The sequence below is a fragment of the Antechinus flavipes genome, chromosome 1 (genome assembly GCF_016432865.1).
Source record: "Antechinus flavipes isolate AdamAnt ecotype Samford, QLD, Australia chromosome 1, AdamAnt_v2, whole genome shotgun sequence".
In the NCBI taxonomy this organism is placed as follows: domain Eukaryota; kingdom Metazoa; phylum Chordata; class Mammalia; order Dasyuromorphia; family Dasyuridae; genus Antechinus; species Antechinus flavipes.
The window spans coordinates 468,469,788-468,488,744 of record NC_067398.1 but is presented as its reverse complement, the minus strand read 5'-3'; the positions used below and the strand labels follow the sequence as shown (position 1 = coordinate 468,488,744).

At 31.0% G+C, this 18,957-nt stretch overlaps 1 protein-coding gene across 3 annotated transcripts in view; it reads left to right on the top strand.

Moving 5' to 3' along the window:
- Nucleotides 1-18,957, top strand: part of LYN (LYN proto-oncogene, Src family tyrosine kinase) — a 130,917-nt gene that overhangs the window by 61,833 nt on the left and 50,127 nt on the right. Inside the window, exons 2-6 of one of the 3 annotated variants that reach the window (XM_051970178.1) lie at nt 11,310-11,383; nt 14,730-14,781; nt 15,079-15,184; nt 16,497-16,595; nt 16,716-16,819. In XM_051970178.1, coding sequence (XP_051826138.1) covers nt 11,315-11,383; nt 14,730-14,781; nt 15,079-15,184; nt 16,497-16,595; nt 16,716-16,819 — 430 coding nt within the window. In that variant the 5' untranslated portion in view covers nt 11,310-11,314. Of the gene's footprint in view, nt 1-10,698; nt 11,447-14,729; nt 14,782-15,078; nt 15,185-16,496; nt 16,596-16,715; nt 16,820-18,957 lie in introns of those variants that run through there. The other 2 variants (XM_051970176.1, XM_051970177.1) reach the window with 2 other exon arrangements.

Sequence of the window (18,957 nt, the reverse complement as noted above, 5' to 3'; positions counted from 1 at the left end):
CTCTTTTATAATTTGTATGACTCTTGTAGCTATTTTACTGGCATAGTATATGATTTTTGATCTGATTAGCTATTTATAGTACATAGTATTAAAATGTAAAGATGCATTTAATTGAAACTTGTCAGAAAATATGTTATGAAAATTTCAGTGCCAGACATGGAATATGTTCATTAAATTAGGGCCAATTCCCATTAGTAATGGGAATTGAGGCTTTCTCAGAACAATTTAAAAATTAGGAGAAAATGATCAATTTTTCTGCCCATTCTTAATCCTTCATTTGGTAGCAAATGCCTCTCTAAATAAGTGAAAATAAGCATCTACATCAGTAAATGAAAAAGAAACTCATGCACAAGAATTAGGTATCCAAAGAATATATTTTAAAGCAAAAAATTTTAACTGTTATGTGTTAGAGAGAGAGAGAGAGAGAGAGAGAGAGAGAGAGAGAGAGAGAGAGAGAGAGAATGCATGTATGTGTGTGTGTTGAATACATTTGGCAGTCTGGTAAACTTTAAATACCCTTTCTCAGAATAAAGTTTCAAATGCATAAGATAAAGGCCAGGATTAGCAAGAAGATCATTTACAATAATATATTGAAATATTGTTACCAAAATATAGGGGAGGGGATTTAAAGACCTCAGCTTAAAATTTCCTGTATTGAAAAATATTCTTTACATGGAATTAGAGGCATAAGTGATATATACTCTGAGCCCCTACATCTTTATCTAGATTGAGATAAATATGTAGCAATTCTTCAGGCTGGGTGATGTGAGCTTACAGCTATAGGACTTGGAATGAGGAAGATCTGAGTTCTAGTATTGTCTTGGAGACTTAATAGTTAGATGATACTGATCAAGTCATTTAACTTCAGTCTTAGTTTCCTTATCTGTAAAATGGGAAAGATAAATATTTATCTGAAAGCATGGTGACTACAGAGGATAATTGTGAGGATCAAATGAGATAATATATGTAAACTACTTTGCAAACCTTAAGCCAATAAATAAATGTTCAATATTTAGAGTTATTTAAAGTCAGTAAGATCTGAGTTCAAATTCTCCCTCAGACACTTATCCAGCTGTGATCTTGAACAAATCATGAGACCTTCACTTGGCCTCATTTGTAATGGAGATAATAATAGTACTTGCCTCCCAGGTTAACTGTAAGGACCAAATGAAATGACATACAAAAAGCTCTTTGCAAAATTTTAAGAACTAAAAAGGAAAAAAAAATCACTACACACTAGAAATTATTGTTGTTACTTTCCCCCAAATATGGTCTTAGCTTAAAATGCTGCTTGAAAAAATTTGACTATAATAGCAACAATAGCACATGCACACTGATTTAATTTTTGTGGGGTTTTTGTCTTTATTTATTGAGGAACTGTGAAGTAGAAGAATTCAGTGGTTCATGTAGGCTCTTATAGAATGGCTGTAAAGGTTCCTTGCAGTTCTAGAAACCTATGATTCCATAGAATAGTTATTCATTGATAGTTACTTATTTTCTGACTGCCTGATTTGCATGCTACCAATAGGTATATTTAAAAATACTTGTTGAATTGATTATTTGTGCTGGGATCAGGAAATTAAAAGATTGTTGATAAAAACAAAACAAATCAAATCTGCCTTCACAGAGCTTATAGTTTATTCAATTCAAAAAGATGTGATGTACACAAATATAATATAGGTTATGATAGGGGAAATTGATAAATCCAGAAAAAGTACTTTATGAGGATTTGTCAAGATATAACACTTTTAATGGGGGTTTGAAGAAAGAAGATCAGGGGAAAAAATGACTCCTGAGCTGATCCTTGAAAAAGAAACCATACTATAAATAGTATATGTGTCTGTAGTATAAGACCTTTAAAAATGAGAACTACCACCAAGATTTGAGATACTTCTTTGTGCTCCATTCATGATTTGTTTATTAACTTCAGTAAGGAGCTCTTTTTTTTTTTTAACAAGGAAATTTCATGACATAGACCAATAAGAAGCTCCTACTATGCCCCCCCCCCAAAAAAGGATCTATTCTAATTTTCTTCTTGTTGAAAGCAAGCTTAATTTGTATGATTTTTGTGGTTATTTTACTAGCATAACATAAAATTCTAATCTAATTAGCTATTTGTAGTTCATGGTATTAGAATATAGACAAGCATTTTATTGAAACTTATAAAAAAAGATATTATAAAAGCAAACTTAATTGATATGCTCAGAATCAGGAGAGCCGTGGTCAAATCTTTCCCCTATTCACTCATTAGGTATCTAATTCCTATATGCTATCCCTACTGTTCCAAACATATTTGAGCACATTGATTTAGGAGAATGAAGGAGGAGACTTGAGGAAGTTGCCCAAATTGACGAGTATATTTATCAGGGGAGGAAGTCCGTCTCTTGACAATGAAGAGAAAGCAGATTGGAACAGGTACCCTTTAATATTATAGGAGAGAAATTACACAACTGTGTTGTGGGCATGAAGAGGATTCAATTGAGGTTTAGTAGTCAGGGAGTACCAGCAGAAAAGGGAGATAGGATAAATGTAAAATATATAAATATTTGCTAGTTAATATGGATTATTGGGCTACTACTTTAAATGTCTCTCTCATTGGTTAGTTTTCATGAGCTCATTTTTTGAAAGTTCCTTTTTATTGAGAAAAACAAAACCAAAAATCCCCACTTGTTTCAGCAATCCACATTTCTCTTCCTCTGTTTAAAGTTGCCTAAGAGTTATGTAAATATTTAAAACAGGTCAGCAATCTAGTGAAATTTGTTGGAATTTTTAAAAGTATCTTTCAGTAATAGAAGGGGAGAGGATTGAGGGCATATATATGGATTAGATTTGGTAAAGAGAAGTACTACTTTAGAGGCTAGAGTAAAAGATTTAGACATGAAGAGAGGAGAATGACTGATGTTAAGAAGGTGGGAAATGAGAAGGGAATAAGAACTTTTGGGAATGCTCTATTTTTTTAAAGTATGAGTGACAGTGGTCCTCAGCTGGGAAGATAAGGTTGGGGTGTTGTGGAAGGCTTTAGGAAAGAAGAAGTTTGAAACAGAATTGTTTCATTGTTGAACTTTTAATTTCTCATTTTCCTTCTTCTCACTAACTTAGAGTCATTTATTTATGCTAGTATCATATTTCTAGGGAAAATTTTTAAAAATTCTGAACAACCAGGTAAAAATATGCAAATTCCTTTCTCTTGTTATTGTTTGGCTCTGTCTAGATTGTAGATGATAATTACACAAATTATCCACATGAAAATCTTTATCTGTTTGTTTCTTTTTATTCTAAGGCTAGACACATTTATCCTGGAATCACTGTGTATATAAATTCCATAATCTATACTTAAGGCAAAAACACAAAACAGATGGAGAATTAGGGACTCACCTAAACCAATGTGTTTTAACCCCTTGTGCTAGGTATGACATTTTGGGCTGGGTGAAAGAATGATGGCTCCTCTCATACTCCCCATTAGAGGGAAAGAGAGCTATTTGCCACAAATTGAATCAAAGGAAAAGAGCAAGCCAGAAGAAGTCTCTCTTTTAACAGATATTCTATTCCTCTCTGCTCTTTTGGGGTAGGGGAGAACCAAGGAATTACCTAAAAAATATGATTTCTATAGCATATTTCTTCTCTCTTTATTTTTTCTCTCTTCCTTCGATTACTATGTATGGGGTTTTTGGTATTGGTTTAGTTTGTTTTGATTATAGCTTCCCATTTTTCTATTCCTCCTCTTGTAACATTTAAAAGAAATCAACCTACACACCAAAGGACCAAGTTCTTTACTGGGAATGTCAGAGTACAGATTTAGGATTTGTTCTAACCAGACCTATCTCCATTCCATCACAGAATAAAAAAATATCATCTGATCTAGGGCTTAAATCACCTTATATACATAAGCATATTTGCTAGATTTATCATTTAGGAGGAAAAGCTGCTGTAGTCTATAAGATCACTGGACTTGATGTTGAGTAGATGTGGGTTCATAAAGTTGAATATATGAATATGCATGTCTGTAAGCGTATATGTGGGGGGAGGGAGAGAGAGAGAGAGAGACAGAGAGAGAGAGAGAGAGAGGGGGGGGTTGCTATTGGTGTGCGCAACATGAGGTATGAAGTATAATTTTTTTTCCTTTTTTTTTTAAAGATGAATCAACTAAGTTATGTGTGGAGTGGCCAGGATGAGATTCAAACCCAAAGCTCTCCAGACTATGTCCACTATTCCTTCTTATTTTTCGTTCATTTAAAAATGCAGATATTTATTGAAGTTTTTTTTTTATTATCACTGTAACTTCACAATGCCTTCTGCCAATCTCTTCAATTACAATATTGTTCTTGTAACAAATAGGTTCATAGTCAAGAAAAACACATTGCCATATTAGTCATATATGAATATGCCTTTTCTGCTCTCATCTAACAAATATGTTTACTGTTATCTAGCAAATGAAGAGAGACATTACAAATCTTCAACCTACAATTCACAGATGAAGAAATAGAAACATAGATGGGTTAAGTGGCTTGCTCAGTATCACAGAAGTAGTAATAAGTGGTAGAACCTAACTTCACATCTTTAAATAGTTTGACACTTTCTATTGAGAGATAGTAGACATACTTCATTATCAGTCCTTTGATGTAAATGACTAAATGCTTATTTATGAAGTCTTTCAGTATTATCTTCTTTTACATTATTATGGTCACTATGAAAATTGTCCAAATTCTGTTTACTGTGCTCTGCATCAGTTCATACAGTTCTTCCCAAGTTTCTCTGAATTTTTCATATTTGTAATTTCTTAATGCACAACTACATTTATGTGATATAATTTATAACTATCACTTCTCTGCTACCATGAAAGATAATGATAAAAAACTTAAATATAAACACCTTTTCCTTTTTCTTAGATCTTCTTGAGTTATATATTACTTGTATTACTGGGTCAAATGATATGTATGATTTACCTTTTAAAATTAGAATTTCAATTTTCTAGAATTGTTGGGTCAATTCAACCAACTCTACTAACAATGTATAGTGTATGTATCCTCCTACAACTTCACTATCATTAAATTATTCTCATCCTTTCCAGTCTGTTGAAAATGAAGTAAAATATCAAAGTTATTTTGTTTACATTTCTATTTATAATAGTAATTTTGATCATTTTCTTTTCACCACTCATCTATTGGAGAGTGATAATTGTTCATAATATTAGTATCAGTTTCCTATATTTCTTGAATATCAGACCCTTAACAAAGATATTTGCTCCAAATTGTTCTTCTTGATTAACTATTTATCGTCTAATCCTAGATGCATTGATTTTATTTGTGCAAAAGTGCTTCTATTTAATGTAATTCACATTGCCCATTTTATTTTTTATTAATAAGTTCTTTAAGAACTAAAAACTTAAGAACTGTCCACTCATACATAGTTTTGCTGGTCCCACCTTATAGTCACCTCTTTTTTTTTTTTTAAATGATGTGACATTTAGGTCATATATTCATTTGTAATTTATTGTGGAAAGTGTCATAAGACATTTGTCTAAACCTAATTTCAGATAACAGCATTTTTCAGTTTTCCCAAGTATTTTTGTTAAATTGGAAATCTTGACTCCCTATAATTGGTAACCTTAATTTTGTCAAATACTAAATGACTCAGTTCTATAAGATCTTGCTTTTCCAGTCTGTTCCACTGATCAACTTTTGTAGCTTTTATCCAGTACCAAATAATTTTATTAGTTACTGCTCTATCATCTAATTGAGATATGGTAATACTAAACTGCATTCATTTCCCCCTATCAATTTTATTAAAATTCTTGACCTTTTATTTCCTCCCAGATGTAGTTTGTTGTGATATTATCTAAGTATCTCAAGTAAAGCTCTTAGTAGTTCAATATGGCACTAAATCTCTAAGGTAATTTATTTATTTGTTATTATTGTCCACTCATAAACAATGAATTTCTTTCCAATTTCTTGTATTCCTTTATGTATATAAAGTCTTTCAGGGTTTTGAGTGTATCTTTGTGGGACAATTCCTGATAGCTAATATATTTTGTGATTTTGCATGGAACTATTTTCCTATTTCTTATTAGATTTGGCTAATAATATATCTAAAGATTGATCTTATGCATCTATTACATATCTTGCTATCTTATGAAAATTATTATTTTTTTCATTGAATATTTAAGATTTTCAATAAACTATGGTATCATCCAGTAAAAAATATTTTGAAGTTATCTTTACCAATGTTCATTCCTTCAGCTTACTTTTTATACTAGCTATCATTTCTAAAACAGAAATAATAGTACCCCTACTTCTTCATTATAATTAATGCTAGCTCTTGATTTTTAAATAGTATTTTGAAAATGTGTTGCATTTTATTAGAACTTTTTTCTATTTGTTCATATAAATATGTAATTTTTATTGTTTTTGTTATCAATATGGTTTATGTTTAGCTTCTTTGATGTTGAACTAACCCTCTGTTTCTGGTATACACCTAACCTAATCATAATAAATAATATATTTTATATATTTCCAGTGGTCTCTCCTATACACTGCACTAGTAAAATGATTGAACAGCATTCAAAAATGAGTAAGATAATGAATGTCAATAACAAATTCTTATTTCCTCTGGTAGTAAAAGAAGTCTGACCAAATCACATTCTTGAAGTGAATGAGATACTTAAGATCAAATATTAAGATCAAATCTAGATTCATCCAGAACTTGAAAGGACCTTATGAGATGCATAGTTCAACCCTTCCATTTTGCAAATGAGGAAAATGAAGCTAAAGTAAATTAAGCAAACCCAAAATTACACTCATAAACACCAGAGGAAGTATTTGAAGCCAGTTCCTCTGAATCCAGGGGTTTGTTCCATGGTATCATGATGCCTTCTCAAGAAAAAAAGATAGCAATATATGTCAGAAAATGATTAAAGCATTCAAAACTAACTTGAGAATTAAATATCCTAATGATTAATAATATCTTTGGATTCTAAGCATAGCATTCTAAATTTTCCACCTTTACATTAAATGTAAAATTCCCAAAATAAAACTATGAATCAATCACTATCTGATTTAGCTTTCATTCTCATACCTGCTATCCATATAGCCCCAGGTAACTTGCTTTCCATTGTCCCAGACTCTACCTCTTATCCCTGAAAATCTGCACTGGTAGTGAAAATAGTGATATTGTCTATCCCTGTGGACTTGATGGTTAGAGAATGATTGGCTACTTTTAGCTATTGGAGACAGGACTGATTTTGCAGGTAATTTTTCTTTGTATGGCATGCTCATTGAAAAAGTTTACTGAGTACTAGCCCCACATGTTTTTCTGGAAGTTATGGGGAAACTATCATTTCCTAAGAATCTTCTGCAACATATCTAACATATAAAGGACTGCTTGCCATCTAGGGGAGGGGGTGAAGGGAGGGAGGGGAAAAAAATCGGAACAGAAACGAGTGCAAGGGATAATGTTGTAAAAAAATTACCCTGGCATGGATTCTGTCAATATAAAGTAATTATTAAATAAAAATTAAAAAAAAAAAAGAATCTTCTGCAAGTTCTTATGAGTTCTAATTTGCATGTTGTCTGGAAGTTAGAAATTAATGATGCAGAGGTTTATATTCCATTAGACAGAAATAAGTGGATAACAGGAAAATAAATGTATGCTATCATGGACACCTTTTTTTTTTTTTTCTATTTGGGTAAGTAAAAGCAAAACCTGAATTATGCAAACTGCTAATGGAAGGAAATTTAAAAAGCCAGAATGGCATTCCACAGAAATAATTTCATTGCAGGAACTCTTAAAGTTCCTTAACTTAAGTTAAGTCTATTAATGAATTTCAAGATCATTTTAATTTAGGAATATCATCATTCAAATCTGATTTTCCCATACTTCTCTTTGGCCTAATTTGATCAATTTCTTATATTGCTTTTTTTTTTTTAATATAGGAACAGAATATCAAACTTACTCTGTGCTTGTTGAGTGATTAACCATGTTACACCAATAAGGCCATACCTCTTTTTTTTTAATATTTAAGTTCATTTTTATTTCACAAGTAATCTAGATATTTAACAATCTTTCCCAAATCAAAAATCTTCTACAATCTTTTTTACCTATATATACACTACATATAAAATCACATATCTTTAAATAAACCTGAATTTTCATGTGCATGGAAACAGTGAATTAATGTATACACATCAGCAAATATTTCTGAGTCAAAATAAAAAAAAACTTTTTAAAAAGATACAACCTTACATTTGTCATATATATTATGAAAACATATTTTCAATAAATTGGAAATTTAAAGGATTTGCTCAGGCAAATATTACATCAATTAGATTGAAAAAGGACATTTCTAATATCCCCAATACAAATCCTCAATCTAGTAACCAACTCATGTCATACCTCTCTTTCCAAAAGGGGAAAGTTCTGAGCTTCCAGTGGGCACAAGATGGATGGTTATCATTCCTAGGAAGGCTCAGTTTTTGAGTTTTAGGAAGTTGTGGTAAGAGAGTAGTTTTGTTTTCAGTAATCTCTCATTTAGTAATTGAGATAAAGGGCAATTCTTAGGTTAAAAAGAGAGATTTTCATTTCTTTTCTCATTAGAAGTAAGAGATGAAGACTCAGGGTTTAAATTAGTAAGACTCTTGAAAGTTCAGAGTTGGGAATTTGTTTTTTAAGTGTTTTAAATCTAGGAATATGGAGAATAGTATTGGACATGTGCTCAAGGCTCACTCGAGTACTTGATTAGGAAAGAAACACTCAGTTCTTTGTTTTTCTAAATATTGAATAATTGAAACACATTGAATAATAAAATGAATAATTTAAAGACTTAAGTAGGTGACATGGTGAAGTGATCTCTTCATAGGCTCAATTATTGTTCCCATACCAATCACTTTCAGATCTACTTTTCCATCCCTAACCTTTTTGCTGATCTCCAGTCTCATCTCTTCAACTATTTGACATCTCAAATAGGATGTCTTGTAGACATTTCAAATTAAACAAGTCTAAAACTGAACTTATTAACTTCTTCCCAAATCCCCTGGTCTTCCAGATTTCCCTATTCCTGTCAAAAGTAGAATTGCAGCCTAAGTATCATCTTTAACTCCTCGCTTTTAAGTCCCTTATCCAATCTGTAGCCAAGTTCTGTCTATTTCATCTTTAGAGCATTTCTCCCTTTGTTCCCTACTCTCCTCTGACACTGGTGCTTCACTTTAGACATAAACTATTTTGTAACAGTCTGCTTATTGGTTTACCTGATACAAATTTCTGCCATTCCATTTTCCACTCAGCTGTCAGTGATGTTCCTAAAGCATAAGTCTCAATGGATCACCCTCCCTAGTAAATAAACTTTAATGGGTTCCTATCTCCTCCAAGATAAAATGTATAAAATCTGGCTTTCAAAAACCCTTCACAATCTGTACTACCACCACTCCATTCTAGTCTTCTTACACCTTACACCACTCCTCACGTCCTCTGCTCTAGTGACACTGGTCTCCTCGCTGTTCCTCAAAACAAACAGTTTATTTCCAGAGCTCCCAGATAAAATCCTACATTCTGAAGAAAATCTTTTGGATCCCCCTTGCTAATTTGTGCCTTCTCTTTGTTGATTATTTCTGATATGTTCTCTATATAACTTGTTTGTACATAGTTGTTAGCATTTTGTCTTGTCCATTAGACTTGAGCTCCTTAAGAACAGATTTGGTGTTTGTTATTGTTGTTGAACTTTCTTTGTATCCCCAATGCTTAGTACAGTGTCTTATAATAGATGATGAATAGTTGTTGAGGATCCCAAGATATATTTTCTATAAAATTTCCAGAGATATCATAATCATTCCCTTTCTCTTCACATTAAACAAATAAACATTTAGAACAAGTAATCCTTATTTATGTGTATGTGTATATGTGTGCCAGCCAACTAATGGAAGAAGAATTAAACAAAAAGCCTATTTTTACTTCTTTGTGCTAAAACCTTCTGGTAGGCTTTTAACAGTGACTTTTAATAGTATGATGATACCTTAATGAAAATTAATAAATCCTAATATCTGGTAAAGAGGAAGATTATGATTTTTTTTAAGAAATGGTTTCTGGATGCCATTTGCATCAGAGAAAGAACTATGGAGACTGAATATGGATTGAAGCATAATATCTTGAAGCATAGTATCTTCATCTTTTTTTTTTTTCCTTTCTTGCGGTTTTTTTCCCTTTTGGTCTGATTTTTCTTGTACAACATGACAATATGGAAATATGTTTAAATGAATTGTACATATTTAACCCATATCATATTGCTTGCTGTCTTGGGGAGGGAGGAAATAAGGGAGAGTAGAAAAAATTGGAACCCAAAGTCTTACAAAAATGAAATGTTGGAAAAAAACTATCTTTTCATGTATTTGGAAAAATAAAATAAAATTTTGGACAAAAATTCAATGTAGATCCAAGAAGAGAGACAGTGTTGTATACTGGAAAGAGTGGTGATCGAAAAAAAATTGGTAGACCTGAGTTCTAATCCTAATTCTGCTTAAGTCTTATTGACTTCTTACAAATTACTTTATCAGTCTGAACCTCAATTTTTTCATCTATAAAATGAGATAATTAGACTAAATGATCTCTAAAAGTAATGAGTATGTGAATTTCATGTATATTAGTCATTCTTCAAAATTAGTAACATCTATATCTCTTTATTTTTACCATTATGAAAAAATTAAAATATTATTTTCAAAATAACCTTTTTAATTGTGACAGAACCAGGAATCTGTTATTTAATAACTAAGGGAGTCCTTGTATCAGAACACTTTTCATCAATAATAATAGGTTATTTTTCTATAGTACCTTAAAATTTACAAAGCACTTTTCAAATATCATCTAATTTTAGCCTCACAACAACCCTCAGAGGTAGGTATTATTATTATTACCATTTTGCAGATGAGAAAATTGGCAAACACAGGTTAAGGGACTTGCTCAATGGCACATATTTAATAGGTATCTGAACTAGGATTGAATACAGGACTTATTAGCTCACAAAACATTATTGTGTATTAGTATTGTTCCTAGTAAAGCTAAAATTATTATTAAATCAAATTACTTTTTAAATTTTGTTATGTACTTCTTAATGCCTGGAATTTGCTTTTCTGCTTATTTGATAATCCCTACAGAAGTAGCAATTACATTTTTACTAATGTTATTGATAGTATCTATATACAACTTTATTGACCAGCTATGATAGAAATGGAGAATTGTGAATTGATAATATCATTAATTGCATGTGTGATGATTAAATGAAAAATCAGTTCTAGTATGGCTAAAAAGTTAATTTTTTTTTCCAACAGGAAATATGGGATGTATAAAATCAAAAAGAAAAGACAATCCACCTCACGATGGAATAGATTTGAAGACCCAACCAGTACGTAATACTGACCGAACTATTTATGTGAGAGATCCAACGTCCAATAAACAGCAAAGGCCAGTAAGTAGATAGTCTCAGGGGAGAATTCCAAGAACAAGATCCAAGCATGACTGGAATAATTAAAATTCAATTGAGAACATATGAATGTAGATGTCATCTTGATTGATTGGTTCTCAAGTGATTTGTTTTGTAATTTAACCTTTCTAAAGGCATGCACAAAGGCAGATATATAGATATCTGGCCATTTATTATGTAGTGACAATTCCATTCTTTTTTGTACATTGAGGAAAAAAAATTTTATATTACTGATGGTAAAAAAAAAAAAAAAAAAAACCACACCCCAAAACCAAACCAAATACTTCAAACTCAAGAAAATGAACCTGTTATTCTGTAAAGGCAAAAAAATTTGTATTAGAATATATAGTGAGATTAGTACAATACCTCTAAATGCAAAGTGTATCTAAAATGCAAAATACATCTAAACTCTTCTTTCCTTCCTAGATTTCCCTTGTATTCTCCCCTCCTGTTCAAGCTTATTAAGGAAAAGAATTTAATTTTTAGTATAGGGCAGAACACTGTAGATCCTTTTTTTAAAATTTTAATTAAAAAAATTAAATATATTTATTCTTTGTTACTGGAAGCCCTAGCCAAGCTTTTATAACAATGAAATCAGTGGTGTTTCATTTTCATTCTTTCCAGAAAGGTTTTGGCTAACAAAGAAGTAAAACTACATTTCTTGGAAAGGAAAAAAAAATTAAGAATAGGGACCTTAAATGTACTTGATATTAAACCTTCTATGTCTTCCTCTTCATATTCTGTCACCACCAAAAAAAAAAAATCAATCATATACTCTTTCATAGCATAGTTTAATAGGATAATTCAATACCTAACCACTAAGAATATTTTTAAATAATATCTTTATAATATAAAATATTTTGGAGAGCTATACCATTTCTGTAGTTTCCAGTCTCCTACAATCAATATTAAAAATGTAAATATTTTGGTTGGTAATTTTTCAGGTATTAAACATGTATAGAAGGTTTTTTTGAGGATTTATGAGTTAGAGGAAAGTTTTTTGAGAGGAAGGTTAAGAGTGACTGAACTGAGATGTGATAGAAGGTGAGAGGGCACAAAAATTAAACAGTTGCATGTTTGGGACTTTTTTTAAAGTTATAATATTTCTCATATGAGTACAAATCTCATGGAATTGTATTTGCCACATTCAAATCATTGTCTTTATAAATAAAAAGCCAAGGAAATATGGGGAGAAAAGTGAATGATTCTTATTTCTCTCATTATGAGATGTTAAAATTCCCATGCAAAATCATATCCTTCTTTCCTAGCACATTCAATATAAATTGAATGTTTTAAATCAAGTGCTTTTTAATTGCATTTGCATTTTCAATTCTGTTGGATTACAACTACTAGGTAAAGGAAAATATTAAAATGTGCTTAATTTAATTTTAATAGGGAGAAATTATCTGCTTTATAAATTTTTTCCAATAATAATGAGGTTAAAAATCACTTAATTTATAAATCACAAATAGCTAAATATTGTTGAAAATTTAATAATAATGAACAATGAACTATGGTGTTTCACTTGGCACCTTTGACTATGTAGGTAAAGATCAAGGATTCTATTTTTTATTATCAAGTGGCTTTGCTCTGATTGATGACCATGGTAATTACTTACATTCTAGACCAATCATGAAAATATATACCACAGGTCAAAAGGATAAATGGACATCAATGAATAAATAATAGAATGTAATAGACATATAATAGAATAATAGAAATAAATATAATAGAAAAATAATAGAATACAATAGAAATAAAAAATAGAAATAGAAATGTAATAGAAATTTTAAAATGAACTAAAAATCAATAGCCATAACTGGAAATAAATTTTATTAAAGAGACATTATATCAAAAAAGATGAGACAGCATAGTATCAAGGAAAGAGTTTTAGACTTGGGGTCCTGAGTTTGAGTCTAAACTCTGAAATTTATGGTAAGATTAGCACAAATCACTGAGCCTAGTTTTCCTAATTTGTAAAATGGCAATAATAATTGGACATTTATAAGGTTATTGAGAAAGTCAAGTGAGATGATAAATGTAAAGACTTTATAGATTTTTAGGTACTTTATATACATATTATGCTCTGATTACTAAAAATAGGGTGTCAGCAGCTAATAATATAAAATGCAGGTTGTCTCATTTTAAAAGCATAAATTAATCATGTATTTGAAAATCATTCAAAGAGGCAAACTCAGTAATAATAGCTGTATAATATGATTTTTCTAGTCTCAAGATCAGGGGTCCTCAAACTTTTTAAATAGGGGGCCAGTTCACTGTCCCTCAGACTGTTGGAGGGCCGGACTATAGTAAAAACAAAAACTTTGTTTTGTGGGCCTTTAAATAAAGAAACTTCATAGCCTTGGGTGAGGGGGATAAACGTACTCAGCTGCTGCATCTGGCCCACGGGCTGTAGTTTGAGGACCCCTGCCAAAATTTTAGTCTTTTTTATCTTTGGATTATTTTCTTCAAGTCTTATATAAACAAACACTGCATTAATTCTACAAATCTTAATGATCAAGAAATTAAATATAAAAGGGATTCCAAATGAAAAAATATACTTAGAGCTAACTTAATTATTATAGACAGGTTAAAAAACCCAATAAAGCCTTAGTATTCATGATAGAATTCCATCAGCCTGGGGATATCTATGGTGGGTGCTTTCTTTTTCTTTTTTTTTTTTTTAACAGTCCATACTTTGTACTATTTATATTAAATCACTTTAATCAAATGATCAATGAAATAAAATTAAAGGATTTGTGATTACTTTACACTCAGTCTATCTTTCCAGAAGCATTAGAAGCTTCCTGAGTCATTGTACCACCTTTGTGGAGCAAGAGAATATATCATCAGAATTTACAGTGATTAGATGCATATTCCTTCCCATCCCTATCCTCTACTCTTTTTACTTCCAAACAAAGAAAATAAAAACATCCTGGAGAATATATCACTGCTACCAGTGGTCATCAAATATTTCTCTGTGAATTCTTGACATTACAAGCAGGCAGCTTCACACTGGTGAGAATCTCCGTTTGGCACTTTATCTTTTCTTCTCGCAGGATCCCTCCCTAGTTCAACTCAATCCCATAAGCTATTATTGAACATAAGTTTTCAGAATTTCCAGTTGTATTTTTCCCTTTTTTTAAATAGAAGCATCAAATTTACATCCCAATTGCCACTATTAGTATAAAAGCACTATACGGAACACAGATATAATCCAGAAAAACCGTTATTGCGAAGAGATGCTTAACACATATTCTCTTTATAGGTGCTCAATCAAGGCACTCAACTTTTACCAGGACAAAGGTTTCAAAACAAAGGTATGTTTTCATCTGAACATCCATGTGCTTTTGAAAACATTTTCAAGTTCATTATAAAGTAACTTCCCCTTAGTTTTTGTATATCCCTATGCTGTTGCAAATAATTATATCTATTTCTTCATGTGGATCCTTGTAGACTGTCCATTCCTTTATTCCCCAGAGGTAGGAACCATGTGTCATTCCTTTTAAGATACTTCTGTATAATTACTGACTCAGTTTGTGCACAGAATAGGCATTTGATCAATGTTTCTGAGGGTTTATCTTTTAGGTATTTTCACTTGAGTTATTCATTAACAGATCCGGAAGAGCAAGGGAATGTGGTAATAGCCTTATATGCCTATGAGGGCCTTCACCCTGATGATTTATCCTTCAAGAAAGGAGAAAAATTGAAAATCCTTGAAGAGTAAGTATTTTCCCATTGCAACTTCTGGCCTTTGATTCCCATACCCATTTTATCCACAGCCTTTATCTTATAGTAACTCAATGTTAATCTGTCATGTGAAAGTGAAACTTTATATCTTTGCCACTAGTGCAGTTTGGTACTCAGGTAGTGCAAGGTCAAAGTAACTATTTTTGTCTTTTAAGTTTGACTAGTAGAACTCTCTAGCTAGTTATACTTTGTAGAAAAATGTCATTTCTTTTCATCTGTTTTACAACTTTAGGAATTTTTTTTTGGTTGAGTAGGCTTCAAGAACTATTAAGGATACCGCTTTTTACTTAAAAAACTTATTTGGTTTTATAAATTTAAAGTAAATTAAGATAAAAAACCAACCATTCTTATTTGGGAAGCCCATACTTAGTATTAATACTGTAACTTTGATAGATACTTAGTATCTCATTTCCCACATTATTTCCCTAACCCCTCCTACTCTATCTCATTTACTCAGAGTACTAGACTAGCTCCTGACCTGAGAATTATATTCCACATGTTTTAATCTTAGCTACCTCTATGACATACCAACCTGTTTGGAATATATGTGCTATCATTTCAATTACTGAATAGATTTGATGAGGGGAAAACTGTAAAGATCCCCATGCATATTGTAGCCAAAGACTTTTTTCCCCTATTCTGTAATAGAATGAAGGCATTTGAGTAGGCAGTTCATACTTCTCAATGATCTTGGAGAGGAGGCAAATCATATAAATTAGTTCTCATCTTTTATTTGTTTCCCCTCACACAGACACACATAACACATAGTTGATTCTATATATAACTTCTTTATAAAAACTGGAGAATGAGGAAATATCTCATTATATTGGAATTTTTTATTCAGAGTTTTCCTTCAATGAATATTGAAATAAAAACCAGGTAAATAATGGAGTTAATAAAACACAAAAGGATGACATTTGCTCACTTGTCTCATTTTCCTTTTATTTTTTAAATTTGTCACAAGAATAGTGATACATCTCTCTTAGTTGAATTGAACTAAATAACTGATTTATACCTGAATACAAGTGTGTATGTGTGTTCCTAAAATATGGTAATATAATCCATTAAAACTGCTCTGTGTAACACTAAATAAAGTGACTCATATTTGGGCTTATGAATCAGTGCTCTACATAAAGTCCACATTCACCTTATGTTTGAACTCAAGAAAGAGGAGAGTGATGTTATTACTCAAATTCTGGAGTTCTAGTTTAATCTACCAAAAAGAGCAATAACTAGTTCTTGAATTATTGATATGAACATTCTTTTATACATCTCTTTATTCTAGGCATGGAGAATGGTGGAAAGCTAGATCTCTTATATCCAAGAAAGAAGGTTTCATTCCCAGCAATTATGTAGCAAAAATCAATACCTTGGAAACAGAAGAGTAAGTTCTTCCAAAATTTCATTTAACTGATGCACTATCTATTGTTGTATTTTTACTTTATTTCTACCATTCCTTCCCAAGGAAGTAATATCAATAAATTGTTTCAAATTTCCTTTTCAGATGGTTCTTTAAGGATATAACCCGGAAAGATGCTGAAAGACAGCTTCTGGCACCAGGAAATAGTGCAGGAGCATTTCTTATCCGAGAAAGTGAAACATTAAAAGGTAGGACACATTTATTTTATTTTTTAAAAAATATTCCTGAAGCAGTTTACTGAAACTATTCTAAACTTAACTAAGTGAAGTACAAGCAAAAGCTTAAAACTTTAAAATTTGGGAGATTATAGAAAGAGTAGGCTTTCACAATGTTATTTTGAGGAGATATATACATTTTGGAGGTTCCCCCCCAGATCAATATGAGTTTTTTAGTCTCAAAAGAAGGTTTAAAATGAGGGAGGAAGGAAAAATGGAAAATTGGTATGAAAAAGAGGGCTAGTAATGGTGATACATTTTTAAAAAGTATGTGTCAGTAAAACATTTAAAGATGAATAGAAGAGCTAAGATTTAGAAGGAAAGCAAGGAGACAAAGAGAGGGCAAAGAGGAACTTTGGAATTAATGTACTGAATTTATTATGTAATTTTAAAAACCAGGTATAAATGATGGAAATTTGAAGATTCATGGATAATCCTGTTTTCTCTTTTTTTCCCCTAAGAAATGCTTATATTCAGAACTTGAAAATAGTTCTGAATTACAAAAAATATTTTTGAATTATTATGTATAGTATAAAAACAATAAAAATAAGCCATTGTTGATGATTATTTCTTACAATGATTATTTGTGATTATTTCTTACAACGTATGAGTCTTTAAAATATTTTTCAAACATTCAAATATTTTATAAAGGTAACTAGGTGACACAAAGGATAGAGTCCTGGAACTAGAATCAGTAAAATCTAAGTTGAAATCCAGAACTAGACATTTACTAACTCTTTTTAAACCATTTTCCTTAGTTCTTTCATCTGTAAAATGGGGGAAAGAATAGTATCTACTCTCAGGGTTGATGTGAGAGCCCAAAGAGGTAATATTAGTAAAATTAGTAATAAAGTTATAAACAAAGTAAATAAAAAGTAATAAAGTAAAATTAGCATAATACATGTTGCATAGTAAGTATTATTTAAATGTTAGCTATTATGATTAAAAGAAAATAAATCAGGAAGTTATATTTCTATTTATTTTAAAACAAATGGAAAAAATCCATTATGAGAGAATAAAAATAATATGTTAGATAAGTTTCTTAAAAGAGTTGATACTGTTTATCTTTCGAATATTTCAAAAGAATATTTTAAAACATCTAGATCTTAAATTTTGATCATTAATATAAAGCAATTTTAACTTATTCTAAGAAATATGCTAACGTTTCTAAATCCTTTGACCTAGAGAGCCCATTTTTAGACAGATATTCTAAAGAAGTCAAAGATTTTTTAAAAAGCCCTGTGTGTGTGTGTGCGTGTGCGTATGTGTGTGTATGTGCATGTGTGTGTGTGTGAAATATTTCAAAAGAATATTTTAAAACATCTAGATCTTAAAATTTGATCAATAACATAAAGCAATTTGAACTTATACTAAGAAATATGCTAATGTCTCTAAACCCTTTAACCTAGAAAGCCCATTTTTAGGCAAATATCCTAGAAGTCAAAGAATTTTTTAAAACCCTGTGTGTGTGTGTGTGTGTGTGTGTGTGTGTGTATGAAAATATTATCCAATATTTTAATACAAAAGAACTAAAAGCAAAGTAGACCCCACAGGCTAGAGAGTAGTAAAATATGTAAGACATAAATGTAATGCAGTATTGCTTGCCTCTAAAAAAAAAAAGACGAATATGATAACTACAGCAAAGTATGGAAGGACCATAAGAATGATCTAAAGTGAAGTAAGCAGAACTAGGAAACAAAGTATACAATGATTACACTAGTGCAGTTGGAAAGAACAACAAAATGATAACAATCAAAACTCATGGAATTGTAACACTCAAAATTTGACCCAAAGAACACATATGAGAATATATTTCCTCCAATTTCTTTTTTAATAGCTTTTGATTTTCAAAATTCATGCAAAAAGTTTTCAACATTCACCCTTGTAAAACCTTGTGTTCCATTTTTTCCCCTCCTTTTCACCCTCATCCCCTAGATAGCAAATAATGCAACATATGTTAAACACGTGCAATTCTTCTATATGTATTTCCATATTTATCATGTTGCTCAAGAAAAATTAGATCAAAAGGGGGAAATGAGAAAGAAAAAACCAGCAAGCAATGCTCCAATTTCTTTGTAGAGACTAACTATGAGTGTGGGACACTGAATATA